General features: G+C 36.5%; 1 protein-coding gene across 3 annotated transcripts in view; it reads right to left on the bottom strand.

Annotated features, from left to right (window-relative positions):
* The window catches only part of VPS13A (vacuolar protein sorting 13 homolog A), a 282,305-nt gene that overhangs the window by 176,080 nt on the left and 93,501 nt on the right, over nucleotides 1–12,724 (bottom strand). For all 3 annotated transcript variants that reach the window (XM_086415617.1, XM_086415618.1, XM_086415619.1), the window contains 3 exons: nucleotides 11,919–12,055; nucleotides 5,478–5,610; nucleotides 4,707–4,824 (listed from right to left, as the gene is read on the bottom strand). In XM_086415617.1, coding sequence (XP_086271743.1) covers nucleotides 4,707–4,824; nucleotides 5,478–5,610; nucleotides 11,919–12,055 — 388 coding nt within the window. Of the gene's footprint in view, nucleotides 1–4,706; nucleotides 4,825–5,477; nucleotides 5,611–11,918; nucleotides 12,056–12,724 lie in introns of those variants that run through there.

Below are 12,724 nucleotides of genomic sequence, written 5' to 3'. Positions count from 1 at the left end.
AAAACAAATCTATTGAGACAACTGAAAATCAAGATTATGTACAACATACCAAAATTCATAGCATTAAGCAATAACTATACCGAGGGAAATTTATAGCTGTAAACATTTATACTGAAAAAGAAAGATCTCAAGTCAACAACACAACTTTATATCTTAAAGAACTAAAAAAGGAGCAAACTAACCCAAAAGTTAGCTGAAGTAAAGAATACAGATCAGAGAGAAATAAAATAGAGAATTTAAAAATAATTGAGAAAATCAACAAGAGTTGGTTCTTCAAAAAGATGAACAAAACTGAAGAATCTTTAGTAAGATTAAAGAGAGAATCAACTAAAATCAGAAATGAAAGTGGGGACATCACCACTAATTCTACCAAAATAAGAGGGTTTTTATGCCAACAAATTGGATAACCTAACGTGAACAAATTCCTAGAAACACAGACCAATCAACACTGAGTTTTGAAGAAATAGAAAATCTAGATAGATCTATAACTAATATAGAGAGTGAATCACTAATCAAAAATCGCCTAAGAAATAAAAGCCCATGATCAGATGGTTTCACAAGTGAATTCTACCACACATTTAAACATTTAAAGAAGAAACACACATTTTTCTCAACCTCTTCCAAAAAACTGAAAGGAAAGGAATACTTCCTAAGGCATCTTAAGGACAGCATTACTGATACCAAAACCAGACAAAGATACTACAAGAAAAAAAACAAAACTACAAACCAATATCCCTTATGAACACTGATGCAAAAATCCTCAAAAATAAGAGTAAACAAAATTCAACACCATATTAAAAGGATTATACACCATGACCCAGTAGGACTTATCCCCACTGGGATAAGGAATTCAAGAGTGGTTCAAACATGAAAACAGATCAACGTAATACACCACATTAACAAAACGAAAGGACAAAAATAACATCTGATCATTTCAACTGATGAAGAAAAAGCATTCGAAAATTTTAACACATTTCCCTAATAAAAATACTCAAAAATTATAAGCAGAAGAAAACTAACTCAGAATAATAAAGGTCACATATGAACAAACTACAGATACCATACTCAAGGAAAAGATGAAAAGCTTTTCTTCTATGATCAAAATAAAGGATGCAAACTTAAATTGACTTTATTCAACATAGTACTGGAAATTCTACCCAGAGAAATTAGGCAAGAAAAAGGGAAAAAAAGGTATCCAAAGTAGAAATGATGAAATAAAATTGCCTCTGTTTTAAGATAAAGTGGTCTTATATGTAGAAAGTCCTAACAATTTCATACATACACACACACACACAGAACTTATAAGCAAATTCAAAGTTACATAAGATAAAATCAACTCAAAAAAGTCAACTGAGTTTCCATTTATAAAGAAATTAAGAAAACAATTCCATTTATAATAGCATCAAAAAGAATAAGCTTAATCAGGGAAGCAAAAGACATAGTGAAAAGTACAAAATAATGTGGAAAGAAATAAAAGATACAAGTAAATGGAAAAATAGCTTGTATTCATAGATTGGAAGACAATGTTAACATGTCACAACTAAAAACACCTGCAGATTCAAAATCTCAATGACATCTGTTGTAAAAATAGAAATATTCATCTTAAAATTCATGTAGAATCGCAATAGACTCCAAGTCACCAAATCAATGTAGAAAAAGATTAACATTGGATGATTCACGCTTCCTGATTTCATTATTACAAAGCTACAGTAATCAAAACAGTGTGTTACTAGCATAAAGACAGACACAGAGACCAAAGGAACAGAACAGAAAGCCCAGAAATAAACCCTCACATATATGGGCAAATGATTTTCAACAGGGGTTATCAAGACTACTGAACAGAGAAAGAATAGTCTTTTCAACAAATGGTGCTGAAAAACTGCATACCCACATGCAAAAGAATAAAACTGATTGATTACCTTATACCATATCCAAAAATTAACTCAAAAAGATTTCCTAAGAGTTAAAGTATAAAATTCTTTGAAAAAATATATAGGAAAAACTTCAGGACACTGGATTTACTAATTTCTCATTTGACACAAAAGCACAAGCAACAAAGATAAATTAAACTTAATCATACTTTAAAGCATTAGTGCATCAAAGGACATATTAAAAGATTATAAGACAATACAGAAACAAAAGAAAATATTTGCAACTCATTTATCTAACAGGGAGTTAATATCCCAGAAAGTATTAAGGACAAAACAAAACAAATTTGCTGCAACTTGACAACAAAAAACACAAACAATGTAATTAAAAGGTGTGAGGTGGTGTGGTAAAGAATCCATCTGCTGATGCAGGAAATGCAGGTTTGATCCCTTGGTCGGGAAGATCCCCTGGAGAAGAAAATGGTAACCCACTCCAGTATTTTTGCCTGGAAAATTCCATGGACAGGGGAGTCTGGTGGGCTATAATCCATGGGGTTGCAAAGAGATGGACACAATTTATGTGACAGACTACACACAAAGGACTTGAATTGAAGGTAATGCTCAAAGTCCTTTAAGCTAGGCTTCAACTGTATGTGGACTGAGAACTTTCAGAGGTACAAGCTAGATTTAGAAAAGGCAGAGAAACCAGAGATCAAATTGCCAACAACTGCTGGATCACAGAAAAATCAAGAGAATCCCAGAAAAACATCTGCTTCATTGACAATGTCAAAGCCTTTGAATGCGTGTATCACAATAAACTGTGGAAAATTCTGAAAGAGATGGGAATACCAGATCACCTTATCTGCCTCCAAAGAAACCTGTATGCAAGGCAAGAAGCAATAGTTACAATAGTTACATTGTTCTAGACATAGAAAAATGGACTGTCTCAAAATTGGGAAAGGAGTATGTCAAGGCTGTATACTGTCACCCTGCTTAATTAACTTATATGCAGAGTATATCATGTGAAATGCCAGGCTAGATGAATCACAAGCTGGAATCAAGATTTCCAGGAGAAATATCAATAACTTCAGATAGGCAGATGACACCACCTTAATGGAAGAAAGCAAAGAGGAACTAAAGAGCTTCTTGATGAAAGGTAAAGAGGAGAGTGAAAAGGCTGGCTTAGCACTCAACATTCAAAAAACTAAGATTATGGCATCCGGTCCCATAGCTTCATGGCAAATAGATAGTGAAAAAATGGAAACAGTGGAGGATTTTACTTTCTTCATCTCCAAAATCACTGCGGACAGTGGATTGCAGCCATGGAATTAAATGATGCTTTCTCCTTGAAGAAAAGCAATGACAATCTAGACAGCATATTAAAAGGTAGAGACATCACTTTGCTGACAAAGGTCCACACAGTCAAAGCTATGGTTTTTCCATTAGCCATGTACAGATGTGAAAGTTGGACCATATAGAAGGCTGAGTGCCAAAGAACTGATGCTTTCAAACTGTGGTGTTGGAGAAGACTATTGAGAGTCCCTTGGACAAAAAGGAGATCAAATTAGTCAATCCTAAAGGAAATTAACCCTGAATATTTACTGGATGGATGCATGCTGAAGCTCCAATACTTTGGCCAACTGATACAAAGAGTTGACTCATTGGAAAAGACCCTAATGCTGGGAAATATCAAAGGCAAAAGAAGAAAGAGGTGACAAAGATGAGAAGTTTAGATGGCAACATCAACTGAATGGACATGAGTTTGAGCGAACTACCAGAGATAGTAAAGGACAGGGAAGCCTGGTATGCTACAGTCCATAGGGTCACAAAGAGCTGGGCATGATTTAGCAAATGAACAACAAAAAGACTTGAATAGACATTTTTCTAAAGAAACACGTAAACTGCCAGAAGAATGTGAAAATATGTTCAACATCAATTATCATTAGGAAAATGCAATTCAAAACTATAATTAAATACTACTCACGCCTGTTAGAATCATTATTATTTTTTTAAAAAAAGAAAATAACAAGTGTTGGCAAAGAGTTAGAAAAGTTGGAAACTTTGCACATTGCTGATGGGATTATAAAATACTGCAGTAGCTACAGAAAACAGTAGGGGAGCTTTTTTCAAAAAATTAAAAATAGAATAATCCAAGATTCTACTTCTAGATACCTAACCCCAGAAATTTAAAGCAAGGACGCCAACAGATATCTGTACACCAATGTCCACAGCAACATTATTATCATAATTAAATGTTCATCAATATATAAATGGATAAACAATATATGACATATATGTGCAATGAAATTAAGCTTCAAGAACAAATGAAATTCTCATGTATATGTATGGCTGAGTCCCTTTGCTATTCACCTGAAACTATCAAACACTATTAACTGGGTACACTCCAATACAAAAAAAAAAAAAGAAATTCTGATGTATGCGACAACATGGGTCAACATGGAGACATTATGCTATGAGAAATAAACCAAGCACAAAAGGAGAAATATTGTATGATTCCACTTACACAAAATACCTAGAGTAGTCAAATTCATAGAGAAATAACACAAAATGGTGACTGCCATGGACTTCCAAGAGGAGAAAGTGGAGCATTATTGTTTAATGGGTAGAGTTCTAGTTTGTGAATCTGATAAACTTCTAGAGACAGATGGTGGTGTGGTCAGGAAAAAGTGTGTATGGACTTATTAATACCACAGAATTATACACTTAAAATGGTAAATTGTATGTTATATATATTGTACTACAAAAAAAATCAATGAAACATAGTATTTCTTAGCTACATAAGAAAATTTATGAACACATGAAACAGATAATACATACTTGGGCATACTTATATCCATGAAAACCATGGCCTTAGAGAGCTCCACATTGAAGTGCATAGGTACCAAGATATGCTGTGCAGACACATTGAGTTTTCGTGCTTCTTTCCAATTATCACCTAATTGCAGAAAACAGTACATGTTTAAAGAAAGCAAACTAAAAAACACACTGAACCTAAAATTACCATTACTACTTTATACAATACATGATATGAGGAAATCTTCCTACATCTAGATAATCTCAATGCCATATTCTCAAGTATACATAATTAGTAGGTAAATTCTTTTCCCTCCTCAGTTTTCTTCTTCTGCTTCAGACTATATTTTAACAGGAAAGTGAAAGTGTTAGTTACTCAGTCGTGTCCGACTCTTTGTGACCCCATGGACTGCAGCCTGCCAGGCTCCTCTGTCCATGGAATTCTCCAGGCAAATACTGGTGTGGGTTGCCATTGCCTCCTGCAGGGGGATCTTCCTGACCAAGAGACTGAACCTGATTTCTTAACTGTCTGAGCCACCAGGGAAGGACCAGATAGCAGTAGTGCCCAAACCCCCTGCTTCTCACAACAAAAAATGTCTCCAGACATTGACAATGTCCTTGAATAGTAAAATTTCTCCTACTTGAGATACCACTCCTGGGAAAAATCTATCACTTTTAATTCAAAAATACAAAATGTCTAACATATCTTATACCAAAGTCTTCAGAGAAATTGTCCAAAATCCCAATTAATCACTTCAGCAAAATGAATCAACAAATAATGCCTTGTGTACTTACCAACTCTGCTGAAAAGCAGCTGTATGCTTGTAAGCTGAATATCAAAGGAATCATAAGCTCTATGCATTATCTCTTCACGATTGGCTCCACCTTGTTTTAAATCTGGTAATTCTGAACGAATTTTACTTGTCACCTTTAAGTTAATTTTAACAGTTTAGACTATGCAAATTACGTCAAATGAAAATATAAAGTTTTTATGTTTTAGACTATACTATAAAAACGTAACAGGAAAAGATAAACTCACAAGCTGACATACATTGTAAGACAATTAAAAACACCTTTATCCATGAAATATATAATGAGAAGGAAAAGTATAAAGTTTTTACATAATAAGTTGTATTTCCTAATCATTTATATTAAAAAGGGAAAACAAAGCCAGTTCTGGTAAATAATGCATGTAAATTTTTTTTAATCTGCTAAGAAGACTTTTGCCTGTTACCCCAGGTGTTTCTTGTCTTCCTACTTTTGCATTCCAGTCCCCTATAATGAAAAGGACATCTTTTTGGGGTGTTAGTTCTAAAAAGTCTTGTAGGTCTTCACAGAACCGTTTAACTTCAACTTCTTCAGCATTACTGGTTGGGGCATAGACTTGGATTACTGTGATATTGAATGGTTTGCCTTAGAGACGAAGAGAGATCATTCTGTCGTTTTTGAGATTGCATCCAAGTACTGCATTTCAGACTCTTTCGTTGACCACGATGGCTACTCCATTTCTTATAAGGGATTCCTGCCCACAGTAGTAGATATAATGGTCATCTGAGTTAAATTCACCCATTCCAGTCCATTTTAGTTTGCTGATTCCTAGAATGTCGACATTCACTCTTGCCATCTCCTGTTTGATCACTTCCAATTTGCCTTGATTCATGAACCTAACATTCCAGGTTCCTATGCAATATTGGTCTTTACAGCATCGGACCTTATTTCTATCACCAGTCACATCCACAGCTGGGTATTGTTTTTGCTTTGGCTCCATCTCCACTGATCTCCAGTAGCATACTGGGCACCTACTGACCTGGGGAGTTCCTCTTTCAATATCTTATCATTTTGCCTTTTCATATGGTTCATGGGGTTCTCAAGGCAAGAATACTGAAGTAGTTTGCCATTCCCTTCTCCAAGCGGACCACATACTGATTGTGGCTCAGATCCATGAACTCCTTACTGCCAAATTCAGACTTAAATTGAAAAAAGTATGGAAAACCACTAGACCATTCAGGTATCACCTTAATCAAATCCCTTATGATTATACAATGGAAGTGAGAAATAGATTTAAGGGTCTAGATCTGATAGATAGAGTGCCTGATGAACTATGGACAGAAGCTGGTGACATTGTACAGGAGACAGGGATCAAGACCATCCCCATGGAAAAGAAATGCAAAAAGACAAAATGGCTGTCTGGGGAAGCCTTACAAATAGTTGTGAAAAGAAGAGAAGCGATAAGCAAAGGAGAAAAGGAAAGACATAAGCATCTGAATGCAGAGTTCCAAAGAATAGCAAGGAGAGATAAGAAAGCCTTCCTCAGTGATCAGTGCAAAGAAACAGAGGAAAACAACAGAATGGGAAAGACTAGAGATCTCCTCAAGAAAATTAGAGATACTAAGGGAACATTTCATGCAAAGATGGGTTCAATGAAGGACAGAAATGGTATGGACCTAACAGAAGCAGAAAATACTAAGAAGAGGTGGCAAGGATACACAGAAGAACTGTACAAAAAAGAGCTTCACAACCAAGATAATCATGATGCTGTGATCACTCACCTAGAGCCAGACATCCTGGAATGTGAAGTCAAGTGGGCCTTAGAAAGCATCACTACGAACAAAGCTAGTGGAGGTGATGGAATTCCAGTTGAAATATTTCAAATCCTGAAAGATGATGCTGTGAAAGTGCTGCACTCAATATGCCAGCAAATTTGGAAAATTCAGCAGTGACCACAGGACTGGAAAAGGTCAGTTTTCATTCCAATCCCAAAGAAAGGCAATGCCAAAGAATGCTCAAACTACCACACAATTGCACTCATCTCACACACTAGTAAAGTAATGCTCAAAATTCTCCAAGCCAGGCTTCAGCAATACATGAACCATGAACTTCCTGATGTTCAAGCTGGTTTTAGAAAAGGCAGAGGAACCAGAGATCAAATTACCAACATCCACCAGATCATCGAAAAAGCAAGAGAGATCCAGAAAAACATCTACTTCTGCTTTATTGACTATGCCAAAGCCTTTGACTGTGTGGATCACAACAAACTGTGGAAAATTCAAGAGATGGGAATACCAGACCACCTGACCTGCCTCTTGAGAAACCTGTAAGCAGGTCAAGAAGCAACAGCTAGAACTGAACATGGAACAACAGACTGGTTCCAAATAGGAAACGGAGTACGTCAAGGCTGTATATTGTCACTCTGCTTTTTTAATTTATATGTAGAGTACATCATGAGAAACACTAGGCTGGAAGAAGCACAAGCTGGAATCAAGATTGCCGGGAGAAATATCAATAACCTCAGATATGCAGATGACAACACCCTTATGGCAGAAAGTGAAGAGGAACTCAAAAGCCTCTTGATGAAAGTGAAAGAGGAGAGTCCAAAAGTTGGCTTAAAGCTCAACATTCAGAAAACTAAGATCATGGCATCTGGTCCCATCACTTCATGGGAAATAAATGGAGAAACAGTGGAAACAGTGTCAGACTTTATTTATGGGGGCTCCAAAATCACTGCAGATAGTGACGGCAGCCATGAAATTAAAAGACGCTTACTCCTTGGAAGGAAAGTTATGACCAACCTAGATAGCATATTCAAAAGCAGAGACATTACTTTGCCAACAAAGGTCCGTCTAGTCAAGGCTATGGTTTTTCCAGTGGTCATGTATGGATGTGAGAGTTGGACTGTGAAGAAGGCTGAGCGCTGAAGAATTGATGCTTTTGAACTGTGGTGTTGGAGAAGACTCTTGAGAGTCCCTTGGACTGCAAGGAGATCCAGTCAGTCCATTCTAAAGGAGATCAGTCCTGGGTGTTCTTTGGAAGGACTGATGCTAAAGCTGAAACTCCAATACTTTGGCCACCTCACGCGAAGAGTTGATTCATTGGAAAAGACTCTGATGCTGGGAGGGATTGCGGGCAGGAGAAGAAGGGGACGAGAGAGGATGAGATGGCTGCATGGCATCACCGACTCAATGGATATGAGTTTGAGTGAACTCTGGGAGTTGGTGATGGACAGGGAGGCCTGGCGTGCTGCAATTCATGGGGTTGCAGTAATTCGGACACGATCGAACGACTGAACTGAACTGAAGAAGACTTTTTATTAAAAACAATATTAAGATACAAATACATCTTATAAAATATATCCATGGCATGATAAGACATTTAGATAACTTTATAATGATAAGTGAGATTCCAGGATTAAATATTAGTATACCTGATACCTGCATCAAAAAAGCAAGAGAGTTCCAGAAAAACATCTATTTCTGCTTTATTGACTATGCCAAAGCCTTTGACTGTGCGGATCACAACAAACTGTGAAAATTCTGAAAGAGATTCGAATACCAGATCATCAAACTTGTCCCCTGAGAAATCTGTATGCAGGTTAGGAAGCAACAGTTAGAACTGAACATGGAACCTCAGACTGGTTCCAAATAGGGAAAGAAGTACGTCAAGGCTGTATATTGTCACCCTGCTTATTTAACTTATATGCAGAGTATATCACTGAGAAACACTGCTGGATGAACCACAAGCTGGAATCAAGATTGCTGGGAGAAATATCAATAACCTCAGATATGCAGATGATACCATCCTTATGGCAGAAAGTGAAGAGGAACTAAAAAGTCTCTTGACGAAAGTGAAAGAGGAGAGGGAAAAAGTTGGCTTAAAGCTCCACATTCAGAAAACTAAGATCATGGCATCTGGCCCCATCACTTCATGGCAAATAGGTGGGGAAACAGTGGCTGACTTCATTTTTTAGGGCTCTAAAATCACTGCAGATGATGACTGCAGCCATGAAATTAAAAGATTCTTCCTCCTTGGGAAAAAAGTTATGGCCAACCTAGTTCAGTTCAGTTCAATCGCTCAGTCGTGTACGACTCTTTGCGACCCCATGAACCACAGCACACCAGGCCTCCCTGTTCATCACTAACTCCCAGAGTCCACCCAAACTCATGTCCATTAAGTCGGTGATGCCATCCAACCATCTCATCCTCTTCTCCTCCTGCCCTCAATCTTTCCCAGCATCAGGGTCTTTTATAATGAGTCAGCTCTTCGCATCAGGTGGCCAAAGAATTGGAGTTTCAGCTTAAACATCAGTCCTTCCAATGAACACCCAGGACTGATCTCCTTTAGGATGGACTGGTTGGATCTCCTTGCAGTCCAAGAGACTCTCAAGAGTCTTCTCCAACACCACAGTTCAAAAGCATCAATTCTTCGGCACTCAGCTTTCTTTACAGTCCAGCTCTCACATCCATACATGAGAGAGAGTCCCTTGGACAGAAAGGAGATCAATCCTAAGGGAAATAAGTCCTAATATTCATTGGACTAATGCTGAACTAATGCTGAAGCTGAAACTCCAATACTTTGGCCACCTGGTGCGAAGAACTGACTCACTGGAAAACACCCTGATGCTGGGAAAGACTGAGGGTGGGAGGAGAAGGGGACGACAGAGGATGAGATGGTTGGATGGCATCATCAACTCAATGGACATGAGTTTGAGTAAACTCTGGGAGTTGGTGATGGACAGGAAGGCCTGGCATGCTGCAGTCCATGGAGTCACAAAGAGCTGGACATGGCTGAGTGACTGAACTGAACTGATACCTGAATTTTAATTCCATCTCTGCCATTTATGCAACCCCAATGGGCTTCCCTAATAGTTCAATTGGCAAAGAATTTACCTGCAATGCAGGGGACCCCGGTTCAATTCCTGGGTCAGGAAGATCCGCTGGAGAAGGGATAGGCTACCCACTCCACTATTCTTTGGTTTCCCTTGTGCCTCAGCTAGTAAAGAATCCACCTGCAATGCAGGAGACCTGGGGTTCGATCCCTGGGTTGGGAAGATCCCCTGGAGAAGGGAAAGGCTACCCACTCCAGCATTTTGGCCTGGAGAATTCCACGGACTGTAAAGTCCATGGGGTCACAAAGAGTCGGACACAACTGAGCGACCTTCACTTTTCAAGCAAGTTATAGTTATATAACTCTTCCACGCTATATTCTTTATGCTACTTTTTCACTCAAGTATCCTGGAAATCATTTTACAGTAGTATATAAAGATTTTGTTCACCCATTCATTCACACACACACACACACACATATGCATATATATGTTTTGTATTATAAAATTCTCCCCTTTATTTTACAATTCATCTGAAGTACACAGTCAAAATTGACTATGTGTTTGAAAGTAACAAATTTTAGGCAAAATGTTATGCAAATTGCCTAAGGTCATAAAACTAAAGATATACTATTACTTTTGACCACTATACCTTTTCACTGGCTATTTCCACTATGCCACACTGCCCATGAACCAAATCCATAAACAAGTTCAAATATGAATTATTAGCTGTATAAAATTTTATTATGAATGTAAATCCAGCACTGTCTACATAATTACTAACTGAGGAGTAAAAAAATACATAAAGGAGAATACCAAGGAAAGACACAAATTTATTAGGTAGCCAGAAAGAGCATTCCATATCTATCCCTCTTGGGTCTTAAACTGTTAGCTAGTCCTCTACATTTAATGATACGGAGTACTCCTTTCCAACTGAGCTTCCTATGATGATAAAAATGCTCTCCACCTGTTTTAATACAGTAGCCATAAGCCATTTGTGACTATTAAATGCTGGAATGTAGCTAAAGTATAACTAAGAACCGAATTTAAAAAAAACTTTAATCAATTTAAATAAATAAAAGTGGGTACCATATTGAACGGCATAGAACCAGAAACACAGAAAAAAGTATTCTCTACTCAAAACTGATGGAAAAACATACATAACTGAACAGGAAGGGAAATGAAAGAAGACCATCTCTCAATTTTAGGATTATTTAATAGAAATACTAAAATGTCAATATTTATAGTATATACACAAATAATTTCAGAAGGGTGAAAATACATTTGATGACTTCTAGAACTTCCTCCTACTCTATACATTTTAATTGATCAAGCAATAAATTTAAATTGAAAAGGAAATAAACTCCTCAAGCACTACTCTCAAACTTTACAAATATAATTCTTAGGTTTGCCTCTGACCTTCAGCGTTCAATCGGTCATTTTCATGTAAGAAATGTAGAAAACTACCTAACTAAATGAAACCACTTTATTCGTTACAAAGGGAGGCTTTCTCAAATCTTAGTTTCTGCTACTAAGCTAAAAATTAATTTATCAAATCAAACATCTATAAACCAAAAGACATCTTAAACAAAGTAATATCATAAATGACATATAAAATACTTAATAGTAGTATATACCTTTAGATGTCCAAGATCCAAAAGAAGGAGATTTGACGTAGGGCTAAAGATACCATCTTGTGGGATAATGATATATGAAGCATTCAAGTTAATTTTGAGATCAAGAACTTTCTGTGTTTCAATAATATATACCAGACCTGCAGAAAATTTAAATCTTTACAATGAATAATGTTCACAAATTAATCAAGAAACAGAGAATCACTAAACACATGAATTAATAACACAATTTTAAAATAATGTGAAGTTAGTATTAATTTTTAAATAACCTTCAGCAAGATATTTTCAATATAAAGTCAATGTGTATGCTCCTAATTAAATATTAGCCAAGTATAAAACTGTAACAATCAAAAAGAATTTTTGATCCATGAACTCAATTGGGTAAAACTTGGAAGATACACATCTAAAAAAATTAAGTTCCATGAAATAGTTATTCATATCTGTGATATTAGAATCTCTATAATTCTCCCCAATTTTTGAAATTAACACAGCTACATCTGCTATACCAAACAATGAACTCAACCTTTATATTACTTGAGACAATGAAAAATTTTCAATTACTAAATTGTCTTCAATAAAACCATATGTAAACCAAAATAAGCCACCAGAGCTTTCTGTAAAAACAGATGAATCTATCCCAATGAATTTTAACTAAAATAATGTTTTCAACTTATATTAAAACATTTAACTAGAGTTTAAATCCTGGTAACATCAATAAGTAGATAGCCAAACTTTTTCTTCCACATAAAGCAATAAAAATTGTGGGACATAGAGCAAAACAAACAGCAATGCAAATGAAACATTAAGAG

This window comes from Bos grunniens, chromosome 8 (genome assembly GCF_055505025.1).
Source record: "Bos grunniens cultivar Pamir isolate PY7600 chromosome 8, Bosgru_T2T1.0, whole genome shotgun sequence".
Lineage (NCBI taxonomy): Eukaryota > Metazoa > Chordata > Mammalia > Artiodactyla > Bovidae > Bos > Bos grunniens.
This window is presented reverse-complemented; position numbering and strand designations above follow the sequence as displayed.